The following is a 19,369-nucleotide window of genomic DNA, read 5'->3' as shown; positions in this document are numbered from 1 at the left end:
AAATCCATAATAAGTTATAAACGGAAACAAGGCATACTTTAGGAGAAACTTTATAAACCTTAGACGGGGAAAAACAAAGCTTCTGGGCAGATGTGGAATGCCTCTCCTTCCACTACAAACACATAGAAATGTTGTATTAAAAAATATTATATATATGTATTTAAATTAAATTCATATTTCAGCAAAAAAGTAAGAAGAATTTTCAGGTGCCAGAAATATATAAGAAGTCAATAGGCAAAGCTGTGTGTGGGAAGTCACAGGGATGGTAGGGGCTAGGGCTCTAACCTGCCTGGGGACAGGAATCAAGATTACATAACCGAATCATGACATGGGTCTGGAACTAGGCTCGCCAGGTTAAGCTGGGGGCTGGCAAACTGTTGCAGCACTGGTGAACCAGGCAGGAAAACTACCTGCAAGTTGTTATAGGAAGTAGTTGCCCACATCATGTCATTAGTGGAAATAGTCACCCTCCAGAAATAAGCTTAAAGCCATCATCTTTCTTTTGTATGGGTCCAAATGTGCACTGCTTTCTCCATGTGGAAACCCTGAACTGAGAAAAATAACTCAGAAACTAGTCCAGAATCATTGAACTCTTTAGGGCTCTGGCAGAGGCAACTGTGAAAGCAGTCCTATTAGATTTGTTTTTGTTTTCATTTTTGCCTTTTTTTTTTTTTCAACAAAACATCATGGACCTCTTATGAAGACAAGCTTATGAGCAAAAACTGCAAAGCACTTAAGTATACACACCACCTTGAAGTCAACCAATAGGAGCAACAAAATAAACTGAAAAACCAAATAAAATAGACAGATCTTAAAGGGACTTTAAGAATGTCTAAACTATTGAAAGATAAAAAAGAATTCCTCAAGAGAGGAAAAAAAATTAAAAAGGAGACTATGAAATAGAACCAAATAGAAATGCTAGAAAAGAAAAAAAGATTCATTGAAATGGAAAACAAAAAGAAAAAAGAAAAACACCTCAACAAAGTAGGCAGTAACTAAACATAGCTAAAAGATTTAGTGAATTGGAAGATAGATCTAGGGACTCATCTGGAATGCAATATAGAAAGTTAATAGGGTATGAAGTATGAAAAAGAACATAGGTCACAAAAAGGATAGAAGGAGAGGCTTTGGTGTAATTGGATCCTCAAAGGAGAGAATAGAGGGTTCATTGAAGATCAGTATGTGGTCTCATAAGACATTCTTTGGTATTTTTGTCAGAGATTTAAGACTGTATTAGATAAGCCTTGGGAAATTTCTCTGTTATTTATTTTATGTTTTAATTTTGACTGGTAGCATCCATACTAATTGTATACATTATATACATTAGTGTATTGAACTGTGGCCAGACAAGACAAGCCTAGAATGCCTGACACAGTCTTCCTCCATGAAGTTTTGCTGTGTTTACTGTTCTCTGTTACAGCTGCTGATGTAGAGAAAAAAAAGCGAGTAGCCAAGTGAGGTGCTAATAGGAACAGTGCTTCTGGGGGAACCAACCAGATGACCAGTTTCTAAGGGTAGTAGTACTCTGGAAACTACTCTGGCCAGTTGCCTGCTGCCTGTGCTGCCACATTTCTGAGACTGTGAAGCTAGAGGCTCAGCCTCCATGTGCTCTGGGCAAAGGCAGAAAGGAAGCATGAGGGCCAGCCTGTACGTGTACCATTTTACCTTCTCCTTTCCACTCTCTTTCCATTCTGGGGACTGCAACCCCAGGGGCTCAGACATCAGCTTCTCTCCCTGCAACCTTAAGGAACTTCATTTATTCTGTGACACGGAGAGAAAAGGAGACTTCAGTGTTTTTTTTTTTTACTCTCTGGTGGAGAAAACTGGTACAGCAGTGTCCTTTAAGATGGGGGAAAATATGGTTTAGTAATAAAGAACATGTGCCTTAAGAATAAGAAGACTGACCTCAGTTCAGATCCTGTCCTGCTTATTATTGGATATCTTTGGCAAAGTTACTTCACCTTTCCGTGTTTTAGTTTCCCCGTTTGTAAAATCAGATAAAAAATACCTTCTGTAGGATGTTATATTGAAAGCATTTACTTGGCAGTTAAAAAAAACTTAGTTCTTGACCTCCTGTTATATCACTATGTAGGTACAGAATTCAGGCATTCTGTCTTGATTTCAAACACTACAGTCTACCTTATCATCAAACCATAGGGCCAAATTTGGGGTTCATAAGAATACAGTGACCATGGATATGGGGTTCTGAAGAAAGCAAGGGGAAGGGGACAGAAGATGTGCTCTCTTCTGCCTGCACATCCAGAGCATATTGTTTAGTTTCTGCTTTGCCTAGGGAGGCCCAGGGCAGGGAGGTACACAGGGCCCATTGTGGAATTGGGCCCTGGCCTTCCAACCCCTTCAGTTCATACTGGCCCATTTCCCATGTACCTGTGAACTGTGGGCAGAAAAGGCTTAAACACGGCAGCCCCTTTAACTCAAGTGGCATGAGAAGATGCAGAAGCAACCAGCTCAGTCTCCTCTGACCTTGGCAGCTGGGAGACCATGCTCTGAAGTTTGGGAGTAAATCAACCCACAGTCCTGGTTTCTGCCTAAGAGCAGGATATTGTGTTGTCTCTTACACACACACACACACACACACACACACACACACACACACACAAGTCTCTCTCTCTTTCTTTTTGTCTTCCCCCTGTCTTTTTTCCCTCCCCTTTTCTCTTCCTGCCTGGCTCTCTTTTGTTCCTTCCCCTTGCTCATCCAAGAATCTCTTTTCTCGTGTTCCAGCCTGCCTTCTGTCCTTGTAGGCATTATTTAATCCCTGGGTGGCTCTCGGGCAGAAGACGAACCACTGTGTTGACCTGTGCTCTGTCACACAGCTACCAATTAAAAAACCAGCTCCAGACTTCCGCTGGATGGGATAAAGCAGCTACACCAGGCTAAATGCAGACACAGTTCCCTGGTAACCATGGAGAAACATGCATCCTAAAATTTCTGACCTTCCACCCAAGACTCCACAATCTTGGCTCTGCCTTATCTCATCTCATGATTCAGGAATGAAGTTGATATTTCCATGGGGTGTATCTTTCAGCTATAGAAGAGCAGCGGCAGCAGCTCTACAAAATGAATGTGCTTCTTATTTCTGTCCTGTGAGGATGTGGTAGGAGTGGAGAACATCCAGGAGCATTTCTAATTCTAAGACTGGGGGAAGGGACAGAACAACCTTGAAGGGTGAGGCTATGGCTTACTTCATCATTAGACTTCAGTGAATATTCCTGCTTTCATACGAACTTGCTCATCTGTTGCCCTGCTAACCCTACACATACATGCATGAGCATGCCTACATTTGCCATTGCAGAGCTGGAGAAATGCAGAGTTGGTTGCCCTCTTGACAGGAGGTGCAACAATCACATGACCTTGACTCCCTTGGGTTTAGAGACAGATTTAGCGAGTCTAAACCTAGGGAATCAATTAGTAAGAATTTACTTATTTTAATTAGTTTCTTTTTTGTTTTTTCCTTTTGAAAATAACATATAAATAATTTGTGGGTTGATGTGGGTAGGAGAGGTACAGGGAGAGAAACAAGAAAATAGAGGAAAAAAAAAGTATCACTTGCACCCTCGGGAGTCAAACAACCATTGTGGACATTTTCATGTGTTTCCTTACAAAGTTTTTTCATGCCTATTTTTAGAATTTAAAAAATTGTTATCATTTAATTTTATAATCTGCCTTTTCCTTTCAACATTATAACACATATTTCCCCATTATTACAAGTGCTTTTTAATGGCTTTGAGATATTTAATGGATATAGCACCATTTATTTAACTGTTCCCAGTTTTTGAAAATGTAGGTTGATTCAACTTCCTGCTATTATAAATACTGCAGTGATGACCATCTCAGATTAACAAGAGTGCCTTGAGATTCTAGTATGTGTCAGTCCTTGACTGGGTGCTATATACAGGGTCCCTGGTGTCAAGGAATTTACAGTCTAGTTTGGGAGCAAAAAATAGAGTTCTGGGTTAATCCTGAGCTCCTTCCTTTCATCTTTTCAGATTGGCAAAGTGAAAGTATGTATTATACTGCTGAATTTAAAAAGAAAAGAAAAAAACCAGAACCAAGAGGGATGTATATATTGATCATTATTGATATATAACACATAGCTAGATTGGCCTGGACAGAAAATGCGTTGTTAATGATAGCAAATATTATGAGGAGATGAAATTCGAAGAGAAGTTGGTCAAATTTTAGCTTGGCCTGGGAAGTATCTAATAACTGACAATAATCTATACATTTTCCCCTGTTTGGTTTATTTATTTATTTTTAAAATTTATTTATTTTTTAATTTATTTATTTTTGACTGCTTTGGGTCTTCGTTGCTGCGCACGGGCTTCCTCTAGTTGCGGCGAGCGGGGGCTACTCTTCACTGTGGTGCGGGGGCTACTCTTCATTGCGGTGCGTGGGCTTCTCATTGCGGTGGCTTCTCTTGTTGCGGAGCACAGGCTCTAGGTGTGCAGGCTCGGTAGCTGTGGCTTGCGGGCTCTAGAGCGCAGGCTCAGTAGTTGTGGCGCACGAGCTTAGTTGCTCCGTGGCATGTGGGATCTTCCCAGACCAAGGCTCAAACCCGTGTCCCCTGCATTGGCAGGCGGATTCTTAACGACTGCGCCACCAGGGAAGCCCACGCCCCCCCGCATTTGATTTAAATGCTCTGATTAGAGTTGAATGTTTTTCGTATATCCCAAAGTATGTAAATTTCATTTAGGAATATGTTCTTTAAATTGCAGCTAACATTGGTGGCTGATTATCTGAATTAGTTATGATTTTTATGAGCCTGCTGAGATTTACTTTTCCCCTTGTTTTCATTTTTAAAATCGATTTGAATCTCATGGAAAAATATTCCTAAAAAGGGCTATGAAATTTATAAAACCACAGCAGACTGAAAACCAATGTCCTGATGGTATATTTGTGAGTGTGTGATAGGGTATTACTGCAGGGCAGGAGTGGAGTGTACACAGAGAGTGAAATAGGAAACAGCCTATTTGAAAGATGCTTTCAGACACCAGGATTGTGGGATTACAGTGAAGTGTGTGTACACTTCCAAACCTAAGCCTTGGAAGTGTTGGTGTAATAAGGACTTTGCTCGAGTCTTGGCAGAATGATCCAAGGACATCCTGTCTGCTGTGAACAGGGACGCATCTCAACCTTGCTTTCTTCTTTCAGATTGATGACCCCAACAGCAGCCTTGAGGAGGTGATGGATGAGGCTGATGCCATCAGCTCTGTGAACAATCTGGGAAGCAAGCAAGCCTTGCATGCAGATTACCTGGGTTCTGATTACCAGACAGGACAGCTGTACCCGTTCTCCCTCAGCAGTGACCCCGACACGGCCACCTTCACTCTCACAAATGCAGCTCCAATGACCCCATCCTTCCTGAAACGGTGGTACGTGAATCTCAACAGCCTAATGGACCGGGCCCTGACCCCACAGTGTGGCGATGGGGAAGAGCTCTACATCATCACAGGTGCTGTGCCCTCAGACCTCAAGGTCAAAGACAAAGTGACCATCCCGGAGTTTGTTTGGCTGGCAGCCTGTTGTGCTGTCCCTGGAGGAGGCTGGGCCATGGGCTTTGTCAAAAACACCCGGGACCGGGAGGTCATAGAAGATGTGATGGTGAAAGAACTTGAGAAACTGCTTCCATTCAAGCCTCAGCTGTTCCAGAACAACTGTGGGGAAAGTGAACAAGACACAGAGAAGATGAAAAAAATCCTGGAAATGGTCAACCAAGTCCAGGATGAGGAGCGGAGGGTAGACTCTGAAGGGGACTCTGGGACCCTCTCCAGCACAAGGAGTACGAAGTCCACTCTGCTGCCTCCAGAGGCATCTGGGGAAAAGAGTAGCCTTTTGGGAAAACTCTTGGGCTTCACTGCTACCCCATTCATCAAGCTTTGCCAATTAATTTATTTCCTGGCAGTCAGAATCCTGAAGTACCTTGTGTATTTCCTGTGGTATGTCACCAAACAGGTGACTCATGGTCTAGAAAGTTGTCTTTACCGCCTGGGGTCAACCACCGTCTCCTACTTCTTGGCCATCGGGGAGGAGTTGGCCAGCATTCCCTGGAAGGTACTCAAAGTCACGGTCAGGATCACCAGGGCCATTCTCCGGATCCTTTGTTGCCTGCTGAAGGTTGTTTGCCGTATCGTGGGCATCCCTGTCCGAGTCCTTGTGGATGTGGCCACTTTTCCTGTGTACACCATAGGCGCAGTTCCAATTGTGTGCAGGGACATTGCAACGGGCCTTGGTGGCATCATCTCTCTGTTCTTTGACACTGCTTTTGGCACCATGGGTGGCCTATTTAAGGTCATTTTTAATGTCGGCAAGCAGATTGGCTACAAGATTACTTTCGACAATCCTGGGGAGTTATAGAAAAAAAACTGAGTGCCCAGTCACAATGAATTTGATTTTTTTCTTTTCTTTTTTTTTAAATAGAGAAAGCTAGAATATTTTGCCTATATAATGGGTTTCTGTTCACTGTCAGTTATCGTAATATTTTGGCCTTTGGTGGGGGGGTGTCTGCCTGTTTTTGCAAAGGAAGATGATACAATTTTGACTTCACCCAAGAGGAAGTGTTCAAGATGAGATTATGTGTAGGTCGCCTGCTGTGATGTGGGTGAACTTCCAAGCCATCACCTTCAGTTATTCACTCTGATACAGGTGACCATGTGAGAGACTCAGGTGTTCATTTGTGATAATTAAAAATTACAGGAAAGGAGGACAACTTTAAACCAAAGGCTTTCCAAGAAAAGCAGAAAGGAGTCTTGTTCCTCCTATTACTCTCTGAGACTTAAGGCAAAACTGATATAAATACTCCTGGCCAATTTGTTATCATTTTGCTTCTTTTTCTCCCCAACTCAGCTGACTTGGTGAGGTAAAGACATGCTTCCCTGTTGAAATAACTTTCTTAGGACATAGAATCTGCTATATCCCTTAGCTTTCCATGGCTCCCAAGGACCTGTAAGGTTGTTTTGTATTTTTTCTTCAAAGTTGAATTTTGCTGCATTTTTTTCTTTTAGGTAATGATAAGCATTTTATGGCAAACGTGGAATAACAAATTCTGAATGCAAGGACTAAGATTGTTTGCCCCTTGAATGCTATAGTACAGTCCTCCCAGGTAAAAAAAAAAGGGAGTGCACAGGTCAGACCCCTGCTCTGAGTAGGTGCTGTAGGTCCAAGGATATCCTTAGCCAAGCTTGGATTAACTTGACATATATTAAATCTCTGGCTGAGAAGACAGAGCTCAAAGACCTACATGTTAAGCTAATATGAAAATTCATATTCTGCAACATACTAGATCATTCTTTCTTACACTTCAAACAAGTACCCAATACCAAAAGTAGAAAGTAGTAAAACACTCTGACTTCTGTCCTTAAATGATTGCTTTAGTATAAAGGTATAAAAAAGAGCCCCCAAATAAAAACTCTTCTGGCCATCTCGGGAAAAAAAATCCATATACATATATATAACTTTACATATGGATAACCTTGATTCAGAATCATTATCTCAGGAAATTATTTTTTAGTGTGTTTGAGGCTAGAAAACATAACTTTCCCATTAATTCAAGTTCTATGTGAGAGCTAATCCCCAATTTTTTGATCAAGCACTTGTCATTTTTTTTTTTCTTTTTCTCTTTTTATTTTAAAACAACTTTATCAAGGTATAATTGGCATACAATAAAGTACATATATTTAAGTGTATAGTTTTGACATATGTATACATCTGAAGCACTTGTCATTTTAAATCTTGCACTGAAAATGATTAACAGGAGGAAGCTGCAGCTCCCAGACTTTGCTCTGCCTTCCACAGCTGAGATGGAATCACCTGGATTTTTCTGAGTTTTCTAAAGAATTGTTGTGGGGTATAATAGAAAAGGACCAAGGGTAAACTACTGATTTTGGGATTGCAGGCCACCATGCATCTGAAAGTTTGATGCAGAAACTTGGGGTCCAGAAAGGCAACAAGGAGAGAAGGGTGGGTCAACCATTTGCATCAAGTTGGTGGACAAGAAATGTGAGTGTAATGAGAGTTACATTTTGTAGAGAAATAATTGAATTGGACCCAGAGTGGAAGAGCAACCAGCAAGCTGCCATCCTGATCAATTTGTGATGCAAGGTAGGGTAGTATGACACCAGACTGCGAACGTGTCATGGGGAGCTATGCACCAGATTACCTAAGACTCTTAAGCAGTATTTTACCAACACTTCTGTTAGTGAGCATAAAAATCTGTAGTCGGGCTTTCCTTCGTTTTAGCAGCATGAAAGTACATGGAGGAGCAAGGGTTTGCCTTGGTACTGATGGGTCAAGAATCCTGCTGGATGAAAGAAAGGGAATTTCAGAAGGGACCAGCGAGATGGTCTGACCAAAGCCTCATTTGATGAGGAAGCTGAGGCCTGATGCTAGCTGATGGCATATCAGGAGCCAAGGTCTTCTGCATATGTCCCGTCACACCTGGGATGTCAGATCTGTGGTCCAGCTGCCTCCCTGGACCAGGGCAGGGTTTTCTCCCTCATCCATCAAACAGACTAGGCTCTGAAGAATCAGATGGGTTTGGCCTATATGATGAAACAGCTAGCCATCCGTGCATAAGATCATGCTTACTGCCTCCCATGGACTCGATATCCCCTCAGAGTACTTACTTGCATACTGAAAGACCCAAAGAGGGCATCCATGGTAGCTTGAGTCCCTTGGCACCATGGAAGGAGCAAGGTATTTGAACTGCTGCTTGAGAACCATTTGAAAATGTCTTCCTTTTCAGTTCCAGTTGTTTAGCGTCTTATTTATTTATTATGGTGTGGCCTTTTTTGAAATCTGGAAAGGAAAAAATATCCCTAAGTTTAGGTGGCTGAGACCCTTTGCTCTGGACCACTGGTATTGGCTGTGCCTCTGGTTCACTGGCTCCAGCAGGTGGCTGGACTGCTGGCCTGTTCCCGATGATCTACTTTGGGCTTTTGGGTGGGAGTTTGGGTTGATGAGCCCCATCTCTGGCTTGAAGATTTTTCTGTGGCTCCATTATAGTCTCAGGCCTCTGGGGACGTCAGCCAACTCTTCATCACTGTGGAGCTGATTTTCTAGTCTGGATCAGACATGTCTTTGGACACTTTTCTTTTCCATTGTGCCTTTTGAGTGTTTGCTTCTCAGCATCAGCACTTGCCCCTAAATGCAGATGACGGTGTCAGGAGAAGGAACTAGAGCGAAACACTGGTCATTCATTCAGTCAGTCATCCATCAAACGTGTATTTGAACAGCAAAGTTGCAGAGGTCGACGATACATGGACCCCATGTTTGAGGAGTTCAAACATCTAGTGGTGAGGACATGGTGCAGTTAGTTGATCCATGTACCACATCATGGTAAGCCTGCAATGGTACTAGCAGCATGAGCCCTGGAGCACAGCAGGAAAAACCACGAAACCATGGACATTGGGGAATCCTTTACAGAGGGTGTGACAAAAGTCAATTTGACATTTTAAAGCTATGTACAATGCTGTGCACCTTGCAATGCTCAATAAAGTAATTGTTGACAATGCATCAACCATTCTGGAAAATATCTAAAGGGGGAGAATCCTGATGGTTGTAATGAGGTTTGGGGGGTTATCTGTGATTTTAATTTTTTTCCCATTTTCTTCTTGATCGACATTAACTCAAGCTGTTTCCACGCCCATCTGGATTTTTTTTTTTTTTTTTTTTTTTTTTTTGAATCACATGTGAGAAAACAGAGAAGGTTAGATCAGTGAAACAGGCCCTGGAACTTCTTTACCATGTTGTTTCTCTGAAAAGCTATTTGGGACATGAAATATTTGAAGCACCCGGGGCTTATTGCTTCACTGACTCTGAATCACATAACAAGTTATAGAAACACTCTGATTTTTTTATTCATTAGGACCCCCCCCCCAACAGTGTGAGAAATGACAAGCAGTCTCTGGAGGGAGGTGGTCCTCTCTGTGGCCTTTATTAGGGCACCCAACCCTGGGGTGGAGGTGGCAGGAATTCTTGGCTGCCTTCCCAGTGTGGGCAGGGTCTTATGTGTGATTCTGTGTCTTGTTCAGCATTTCTCCTAAACTCATCACACAGTACGAGCTTTTCACAATGTTACACTATGAGCCATATAGTGTGGACTCCTTGACCTTTATAAATGGGTTCTCAGACAGAATTCTCATTGTCTCTTTCTGTTGTTATTTACTCCCAGATTATGGCTTGATTTCTAATAATTACACTCGAAACCTATTGCTTTTAAGCTTAAATTTCAACAAAGAAAGCACCCATGACCACTTGTCCTCATTGATTGTGTGCAGTGAGTAGGAGTTCACAGAGAGATGCTCTCAGGAGGGGATCAAGGTCACTCCTGGAGGCTGTGTTGCCTAATGGTTAAGAGCGCAGGCTCTGGAGTCCAAATGACTTAGGCTTGAATCCTGGCTTCACTGCTTAACAACCATGGGATATTGGGCAAGTTACCACCCAAAGCTTTAGCTTCCTCGTCTATGCAATGGGGCTAATTATTAGTACCTACCTCAGAGAGTTGTTATGAAAATTCAATGAGTTAATGATGATAAAACATTTATCCCCATGCCTGTCACATGGTGAGTGCCCAGTAAATGTTAATTGTTGTCGATATAGCTATTGGTCATAATATCCATACATCTTGGATGAAATGATGAAGTTGCCTTAGACCTCAGAATGTTTCTAGATCAGAGCTGGAAGGGTTAAAGTACGGTCTGGGAGTTGAGGTTATGAATGAAAATGAAGGAATCCAGAGCCTCATCAGTGGTGTCAAGATACCTGAAGAGACAGGCGACGGCTGGACCTAGAGTCTAGAGAAAGGAGATTCTGAGAGCAGGAACTCTGCATGTTTTTTAGCACCTATTCAGGAAGGGAGGCATGAGCGTTTCTGGTCTGTCTCTGGAGTAGAGAAGCATTTCCCCTCCAGACCCTTCCTTGCTAAGTCCATAGTTTTATAACAGACTCAGCTTCCCAAGAACCCTATTACTTGGAAGAGAGTTAACTAGACAGAGAGCATGTACACATTAGCGGCTGAAAAGGATGATGACCCTCCCTGTAAATAGTCAATACTATTTATTCTTCAGTCTCTTATGAGTTGAGACATTATGAATTAGTGCCCGAAGACTAACTGATCCTCAGTATTGATTAGATAGAATTTCTGGGCCCTCATAGTTAATCCTTAGACCTTGCACTAGAATGACCACCCTCCTTCCTCCACCAACTCGCTCTCACCAGGTACAGCCTCCAAGAGGCCCTGCCCATCAGCCTCAGTGCCATCCTTGGGTGATTTCATCCCATCCAAAGCAGATGCTGACAACACATTTGTACTTTGGAGGCTCGAGTAGGATATAAAACTGCATGCTCTCTCTGAAGATGGCATACCTTTCAAAAATGAGATTATTTTTACAAAGAAGAATCCATACTAATCAAATGAACCAAAAGATAATTTTGGTAAATAATTAAGAAATTATAAGAGGTCTACTTATTCTCTGTGTCCTAACTTGGCCCACTTAATGGATCACTCTGGTTCAAACATTAAAATTAGAAGGGTCATGTTGGCAGATGCCCAGAGCTTGTGGACTTAGCTCCTGAACCACCCTTTTCATTGGCAAGTTCCACCCCTCTTCTTGACCACTTTGTCAGGTATCTTTTCATCCCTCTGCCTCCTGCTGTAACTGATGCACGTATTAGGTACCTTGCGAGTTTCTAAGATTTGACCCTTCAGGACCAGTCTTGATTCATTTTATCTTGACCTAGTTACATCCCCAGAGAGATCACTTTTCCAACCAGAGCGCCTTCCGATGGACAGTTCCTCGGGCAGCCCTAGCCAGGAGGGGTCCTGCCTCATGGGCACTTACACAACCTGAAGGCTCCTGGGCAGTGGGAGAGGTTCATGAGGGTAACAAAAGGACTTTGGCTCATACAACAACCCAGAGCTAAACTTACATGAGTCTACCTGGCCTGACACCCTTCTCCAGGGAAGACCTGTGAACCTGAGCCAGAGGGCTGGTGTACACTTGTTTACTCTGTAAGCAAGAGGAGGAGAATGTGTGATGTATAGTGGAACCTTGTACAGGATAAATAATAGCTTTGAAAAATAGGAAAAAGTATAGAAAAAGTATAGAAAAATGTAATTCATGCTTAATGAAAAGGGCTTTGAGAGTAAAATAATTTGTTGGCGGTTGGGATAAGGTGATACCTAGAGATGTTTCAAACCAGCTCTCATTAAGATTCTCATATATGTCTATAAGTCCTTCCTAAATACAAGTTTGGACACTCCTTGCCCATCTAAACAAGTTTATTGGTTTTCTTTTCATCTGAAGGTGGCAGACTCACCTACATAGAACCCTAGAGTTTGCAGCAGTACTTTCATCTGCAGGGATTCGTCTGATCTTCCCAAACATTGCATACACTGGAGTATTGACAGGTGTACCCACAGTCGTCTAGACTTTGACAGCAGGAGTCTAGAGTTCCTTAGGGAGTATTTCTTCCTCTTTTGGATAGGAAAGGGCACACTTGCTAAGATGGAACAATATTCAGTTAAAAAAAAAAAGTTTCTTACGTTTATTTATTTATTTACGTTTTACTTTGTGGGTGCAGAGAGAAGTTCCATCCAGTACTGTGTGTATCAGTGCTACTCTGATTTGGAATGTCACTATCTAGAACCATCCCAAAGACTCCGTGTTATAGGAGAGGCCATGTCCTAACAAGAACTTCCAGGATTTCAGGCATCTTTGGAAGAAAAAAAAGGAGCTCAAGATCAAATTTGCCCTGAATTCTGCACTTCAGTGCTTCTACAAAGAGTTACGGTATAGGGCTTGGGGTTGGTTTTGTTTGTTGTTCGTTTGTAAGCCTGCACTCTGGATTCTGTAGACCCGGGTTCAACTTTTAGTTCTCCTATGACACTTTTGGGAAAGTCTCCAAACTTCTGTGAAATTTAATAGCTTATCTATAAAATGTGGTTAATAATAATATCAACCTCAAAAGGTTTATGTAAGAACCAAATGAGGGGAATTCCCTTGTGGTCCAGGGGTTAGGACTCTGCGCTTTCACTGCCGAGGGCCTGGATTTAAGCCCTGGTCCGGGAACTAAGATCTTTGCAAGCCGCGAGGCGAGGCCAAAAAAAAAAAAAGAAGAATCAAAAGAATCAAATGGGATAATATGCTTTGTAAACTATAAAGTATCACAGAAATATAAAGATTTATTATTATAGAAGGCTCCAGGTTTGGTTCTTTTTTCTGAAAAATCAGTGCATAGTTCTTTTTTACAAAAGGTGAGTAGACACAAATGAAAATTAAAGCAGTTATCCAGAAAGTGTACATGGCTTAGCCAAAAATTGGGTTTGACGGTAAGCATTGTACACTATGCCCTGAAAAGGCTCTGAACTTCAGGTCCTCAGAATTCTGCCTCTTGTCTATCCTTAGGTCCTATGTTCTTCTTCTTTTTTTTAAATTTACTTATGTTATTTATTTATTTTTGGCTTCATTGGGTCTTCGTTGCTGCGCACGGGCTTCCTCTAGTTGCCGTGAGCGGGGGCTACTCTTCATTGTGGAGCGCGGGCTTCTCAGTGCGGTGGCTTCTCTTGTGGCAGAGCATGCGCAAGCTTCAGTAGTTGTGGCACGTGGCTCAGTAGTTGTGGCTCTCAGGCTCTAGAGCACAGGCTAAGTAGTTGTGGCACAGGGGCTTAGTTGCTCCGCGGCATGTGGGATCTTCCTGGACCAGGGCTTGAACCCGTGTCCCCTGCATTGGCAGGCGGATTCTTAACCACTGCACCACCAGGGAAGCCCAAGTCCCATGTTCTTAAAGTCAGTGAAATCCGTCTTCAGTAGACTGCTCTGCACTCACCTCATGCCTGTTTTCTTTCCTTCCATATGAATCAGCTGAGTCCCTCACATATTAGGCATTAAAAAGAAGACACCATATGAGTAATAACTAATAAATAATAAGTAATATATAATAAGCGCTGAACAAGAAATGGGTGCCAAGGGAGTCTCTGAGAACCGGCGGAAACACCCAGACCTCCTCTGGCAGCCTGCCAACGGGAGGCCAGCCCGGGCCTGCCACTGTCACTGTCCCCAAGACACCAGACAGCAGCTCCTGGGATTATGATTCTGGAGGTTGTCTCAAGTCTCTGATTCCCCAAGCTATTTGTTAATGAGGCATATCCAGGTGTATCCTGTTCATGGCATTTAGAAGGAAACTTCCAGGGAAGTGAAAGTTCCAGGAGTGAGGAACCAGTAGCCTGGTCAAAGGGGAGGGGACCCAGGAGATCTGAGTTTACTTCCTGTGAGTCACGGCGCCTTTTCTGGATGTCATCACAGGACCGTCTTTAGGCTCTTGCCAAATTGCAAGTAATAAATCTTTGCTTTTCAACAAGTACTTTCACGTCAATGAGTCACAGAGATTAAGTTTTATCAATTTCTCTCTCCTATTTGAGGGTTCCCCAAAAGTCGGAGAAATCTCCTGGGACATTATCGGGATGACAGCAGAATATCATCAACATCGTCATCATTATCACCGTCATCATTATTATGATTGTCATCAGTTCTTCCCCGACTTGCAAAATTGATGAGCGGGGTTACCCTTAGGTGGCAGCCAACCTGAGATCATTTAAGAAACGTCATAACACTCATGCTCTCAAATAACCACCCTGCTCCCTCCCCCAGCAGCCTGCAGTATTGCCAGAAATCTCCCCCCTTGTCTCCCTTCCCTTAGGCTGTCTCTTTCCTATGAAAATACAAAGAGCAGCCCATTGTGTTAATACTAGCAACTTAGAATAAATGATCCTACGAAATCCTTCCCACTAGCTGGATCAACTCCCGCAGGCAGTAATTGTTTTGCCAGGTGAGAGGCGTGGTGGGAAGCACTGTGCTGAGAGGGTCAGGAAGTGCCTTAGACCAGCTTCCCACGGGGCTGGAGCCTGGCCTAGGCGAGCCCTGTATTGTGAGGGCTAGGGACAAAGTGAGGTGTCCTCTAAGATCTTAGAAATAATGCCAACAAATTGCTCTCTCCTTGTCAAATAGAAGATCAGCCCATAATAGATCAAAGTAGAAATATACACCTGAAAGAAGGCTCATCACCTGTAGTGTGCTAGTTAATGGTGAACAACCAGCTTGCTGAGGGGAAAAAAAGACCCTGATTTGTAATGTTTGCCAATTTCTCTGGTATAAACACCCTCACCATGCCTGATTTCCAGCTGCCAATGTAACATCACTGAAAGCAGAGTGGGGAAGAACACAGTCTGCTCTCCGGAGCTGGCCACACACACCACAACTCCAGAATCCAACTGAGGGCATTACGACGTGTATAGAAAAAGCGTTTCCAGCACAAAAGGAGGTGCTCAGTCATCGTATGGCAGGGAAAGAAAATTTGCCGAGACAGACACTGACTCTGCCCAGATGAGTACTCTCCAGGAGAGAACAAGGCTTGGCAATTTGAGCTTTGGATATTTCCAAATCCAAAGACTACATAACCTGCCCTGCAAAATGAATGCATCATTATTTTTGGCTCAACGCCATTAAACTTCGACCTACCTAACACCTCTTTTTCTATCCCATTCCCACCAAAGAAACTTTTGATTGTGACCTGGCTTCGGATGATGGTTTGCCTCCAAGGCGAGTGTACACCGAACACATTGACTTCAATCCCCCTCGACAATGCTTTATTTCAGCAAAGTTTTTACAAAGTGGCTTTGAATTATGTTTCTATTTCTAGTGTAGCTTAAGAACATAATGTATTAAGATGCTGATGGAAGTGTTCCAGTCTACAAATCAGTTCTATTTTTCAGTGTAAATTAATAAAATATCATAGTGGTGTCCCACTCAATCTCTCATGTGTCCTAGTGTAAATCCCTTTCTAAAAGCCCATCACTTCTGGAAGCTCATTAGAGCCCACATCTGAGCTTTCAAATATGAGAAAATACCTCAGGGTGCAGTGTCCAAACCAACAAAGAGAATTCTACACAGCCCTGGTTAGCTTCCCCTGAAACACCATGGCCACCTTTCCATCTCCTTCCTCAAGACTCACTTCTTAGCACTGTATCCTCTCTCCATGAATCAGATATCCTGAGGATGTATTGAAAATCAGTGAAAACTCATTTGCTGCCATTGTACTTCAAGATGGCAAAATGCATTTGTCAGGATCCTTTTGTTGCATGCAACAGAAATCTCTTTGAAGCTAGCCCAGTCCCAGATTTACTGGATCATGTAACAGAAGCTTGGAGAGGGACTTTTGATATCAGGGACTCACATGATGACAGAATTCTATCACACTATGTCGTCCTTATTCTCCCCTAGAGTAGATGGTCTTTCTTCGTACAGCATGGAGCACGGTCACAGGCAGCTCTGGATATTTATCCTTATGGCCGCATATCTAGAGAGGGAAGGAAGCTTCTCTGTTAGCTCTGACTAGGAAAATCCCCAGGGTGTTATTTTTTTCTTTTTATTTTTTTTGCCCAGTTGGGTACATTCTTTCTTGGGCCAATCACTGTGGCCAGGAAGACAGGATAAGATGATTGACCCAGTCTGGGTCATGAAGCGTGTGATGTTGGTGGTACTTGTCATAAGAAAGATGAAGGAGGGGGTGTAGGACAGACACCTACAATAGACCCACATGGACTGACTCACAGCTTGATTTAAGACAGAGTGATGCCCTTTCAATATATAAGGTGCGCTGTGATTTATAAGGTCCTTTCACATTTATCAGTGGACATCTGAACCACACCTATTTTGATTTCTGACTTCTCTTAAAAAATAGAAGCTCTGGTAACTCTGGGCCAGCATTTTTCTAAGGCCATAATCATCTAGAGCTGATTAGACAGCTTGTCATGAACCCCATTTTTTCTTGATCACCTCTCTGAACCACTTTGCTCATTTAAGTTACTTGCTTTAGCTCCTATAGCCACCTGGGTTTGCTAATCCCTAACGTCATCTCATTTCATTTATATTTATCCTGTGAGCGCTAATTATCCAAATTGTATAGATTTTAAACCAAGAGTCAGAGATTCAACTGACTTTCCTAGGATAACACAGTTAGAAGGTGAGATTCAGAACCTAGATCTTAGATTTAAGGTTGTTCAGGATTACCATATAAGGTTGTACAGGTTGTGCACTGCACATTGTGTCTATGTGAATGGAGTCCTCTAGAGTTGTGTAGTTAACACTATATGTGGAAGCCCTAAGACTATTTTCCCTTTCATTTCACCACAGTTATAGTACTGTCAAATATTTGGTTAAAAGAAGTCAATTGTCAATTCCTTCAAATGTGTATTATAGAACAAATACTCAGATGACTAACAGAAATGATGAATGATCAGCTTGGAACAAAGACCAGCAAGTCTTGACATGGATAGATACTTCATCCAACTTATGGAAATGATGCAGTTAAGTCTGCAATGAAGAGCTTGCTCCCTAATGGCCATAATTGTGTTAAGGGTGATTTCTCTGTCTTGCAATTTCCCTTACTTTACAAGTAATCCAATCATCTCTCCCCAGATTTCAGTTTCCACATAATTAAAATGAAAGATTTGTACTCAATTTTTCAGAAAGACAGTAGTGCTTAATCCCGACTGAACATTAGAATCACCAGGGATCTTTTATTTACTTTTAACAGATGCTTAGGTCCCATCCCTAAAGATTTGAACAGAAACTTGACCAAAAAAGATATACATATGTTGGGATTTCCCTGGTGGTGCAGTGGTTAAGAATCCACCTGCCAACGCAGGGGACACGGGTTCGAGCCCTGGTCCAGGAAGATCCCACATGCCACGGAGCAGCTAAGCCTGTGAGCCACAACTACTGAGCCCGCAATCCTAGAGCCCGTGCTCTGCAACAAGGGAAGCCACCACAATGAGAAACCCATGCACCGCAACAAAGAGTAGCCCCCGCCTGCTGCAACTAGAGAAAGCCCGCGTGCAGCAACAAAGACCCAATGCAGCCAAAAATAAATAAATAAATAAATTTATTAAAAAAAAAAGTTCTACGTATGTCAAAAAAGGAAAAAAGCACATGAAATATGCTCTCAACATCATTAGTCATTATAGAAATTCAAATTAAAATCACAATGAAATGTATTATACACCCACACCCACAAGAATGGTGAGGATGTAGGGCAACTGGAACTCTCATTAACTGTTGATGGAAACGTAAACTGGTACAAGCACTTGCAAAACTGTTTGGCAACATCTTAAGATGTTAAACATATACCCACTCTATGATTCAGTCACTCCACTCCTAAATATTTACCCAAGAGAAAAGAAAACATACATCCATACAAAGACTTGTACATGGGTGTTCAGAGCAGCTTTGTTTATAATAGTCCCAAACTGGAAACAACTCAAATGTTCAGTGACAGGTGAATAGATAAAGAAATTGAGATATATCCACACAAAGGAATGGAATACTACTCAGCAGTGAAAGAGGATTGACACACAACCACATGGGTAGATCTCAAAATAATTCTGAGTTAATGAAGCCAGACCGAAGAAAAAGAAAATACCATATGATTACATTTGCATAAAATTCTTGAAAATGGAAACTAATCTATAGCAACAGAAAGCAGATCAATGTCTGCCTGGTGGTGGGATGGGAGAGGATTACACAGGGCATGAGGAAACTTTAGGTGGTGGTGATGTCTGTATTCATTATCTTGATTGCGGTGATGTATACTTATGCTGACAAATTGTTTATTATATACCAATAAGATAACGTATACAATACAATGTATATCAATACAACTACAAAAATACTGATACCTGGATCTCAGGTGCAAGATTCTGATTGAATTGGTCTAGGCATAGGTATTTATTAAAAACTTCATATACAATTCTGTTGTACAGCCAGGGTTGGTTTTATGATTTTAGGTCATTACAGTTGTCCTGTGCCAGGTACTTTGAGAGAGTCCTTCCCTACTTTGTGGACTAGAGACAAAGGAAGGGTCCCACCAGAGCTGATTCTCATCCAAAAGGATGCAAAGTGCTCAAATCCATTGCCTCAGTGCCCAGGGGTCAGGTCTGGCTGCTTGGAAGCTGGAGCTACCTTGGACTTTCACAGAATAGAAACATCCCTTCACCCCCAATGTTTATCCATCTCCTCCAGGCAGCCTGATGCCTTCTTGTGACTTCCTTTCCTTTCAAAGCTGCCTTGGGTGAGAATGTTGATGGTATTTAACGTAGATAAAGATGTCAGTTGGGAGGGCTTGTATGTGTAGGAACGGTGTGATTTGCCCCAGCAAGCTGCCTTCTAGTAACACTTGTCGGTACAACCTTGGGCAGGATGAGAGGCTGATACCAGATGCTTAGGCTTCAAAGCTAAGGCAGCAAAGTGTGGATCCAGAATCCCAGGAAGCGGAGGAGAAATCCCACCCCCCTCCC

General features: G+C 42.4%; 1 protein-coding gene across 1 annotated transcript in view; it reads left to right on the top strand.

Moving 5' to 3' along the window:
- Window positions 1-9,531, top strand: part of ENDOD1 (endonuclease domain containing 1) — a 29,177-nt gene extending 19,646 nt beyond the window's left edge. The window contains exon 2 of the mRNA XM_036859952.1: window positions 5,173-9,531. Within this exon, the coding sequence (XP_036715847.1) occupies window positions 5,173-6,375 (1,203 nt within the window). The 3' untranslated portion in view covers window positions 6,376-9,531. The remainder of the gene's footprint in view (window positions 1-5,172) is intronic.
- Window positions 9,532-19,369: the final 9,838 nt, after the last annotated feature.

Source organism: Balaenoptera musculus, chromosome 8 (genome assembly GCF_009873245.2).
Source record: "Balaenoptera musculus isolate JJ_BM4_2016_0621 chromosome 8, mBalMus1.pri.v3, whole genome shotgun sequence".
Classification (NCBI taxonomy): domain Eukaryota; kingdom Metazoa; phylum Chordata; class Mammalia; order Artiodactyla; family Balaenopteridae; genus Balaenoptera; species Balaenoptera musculus.
This window is presented reverse-complemented; position numbering and strand designations above follow the sequence as displayed.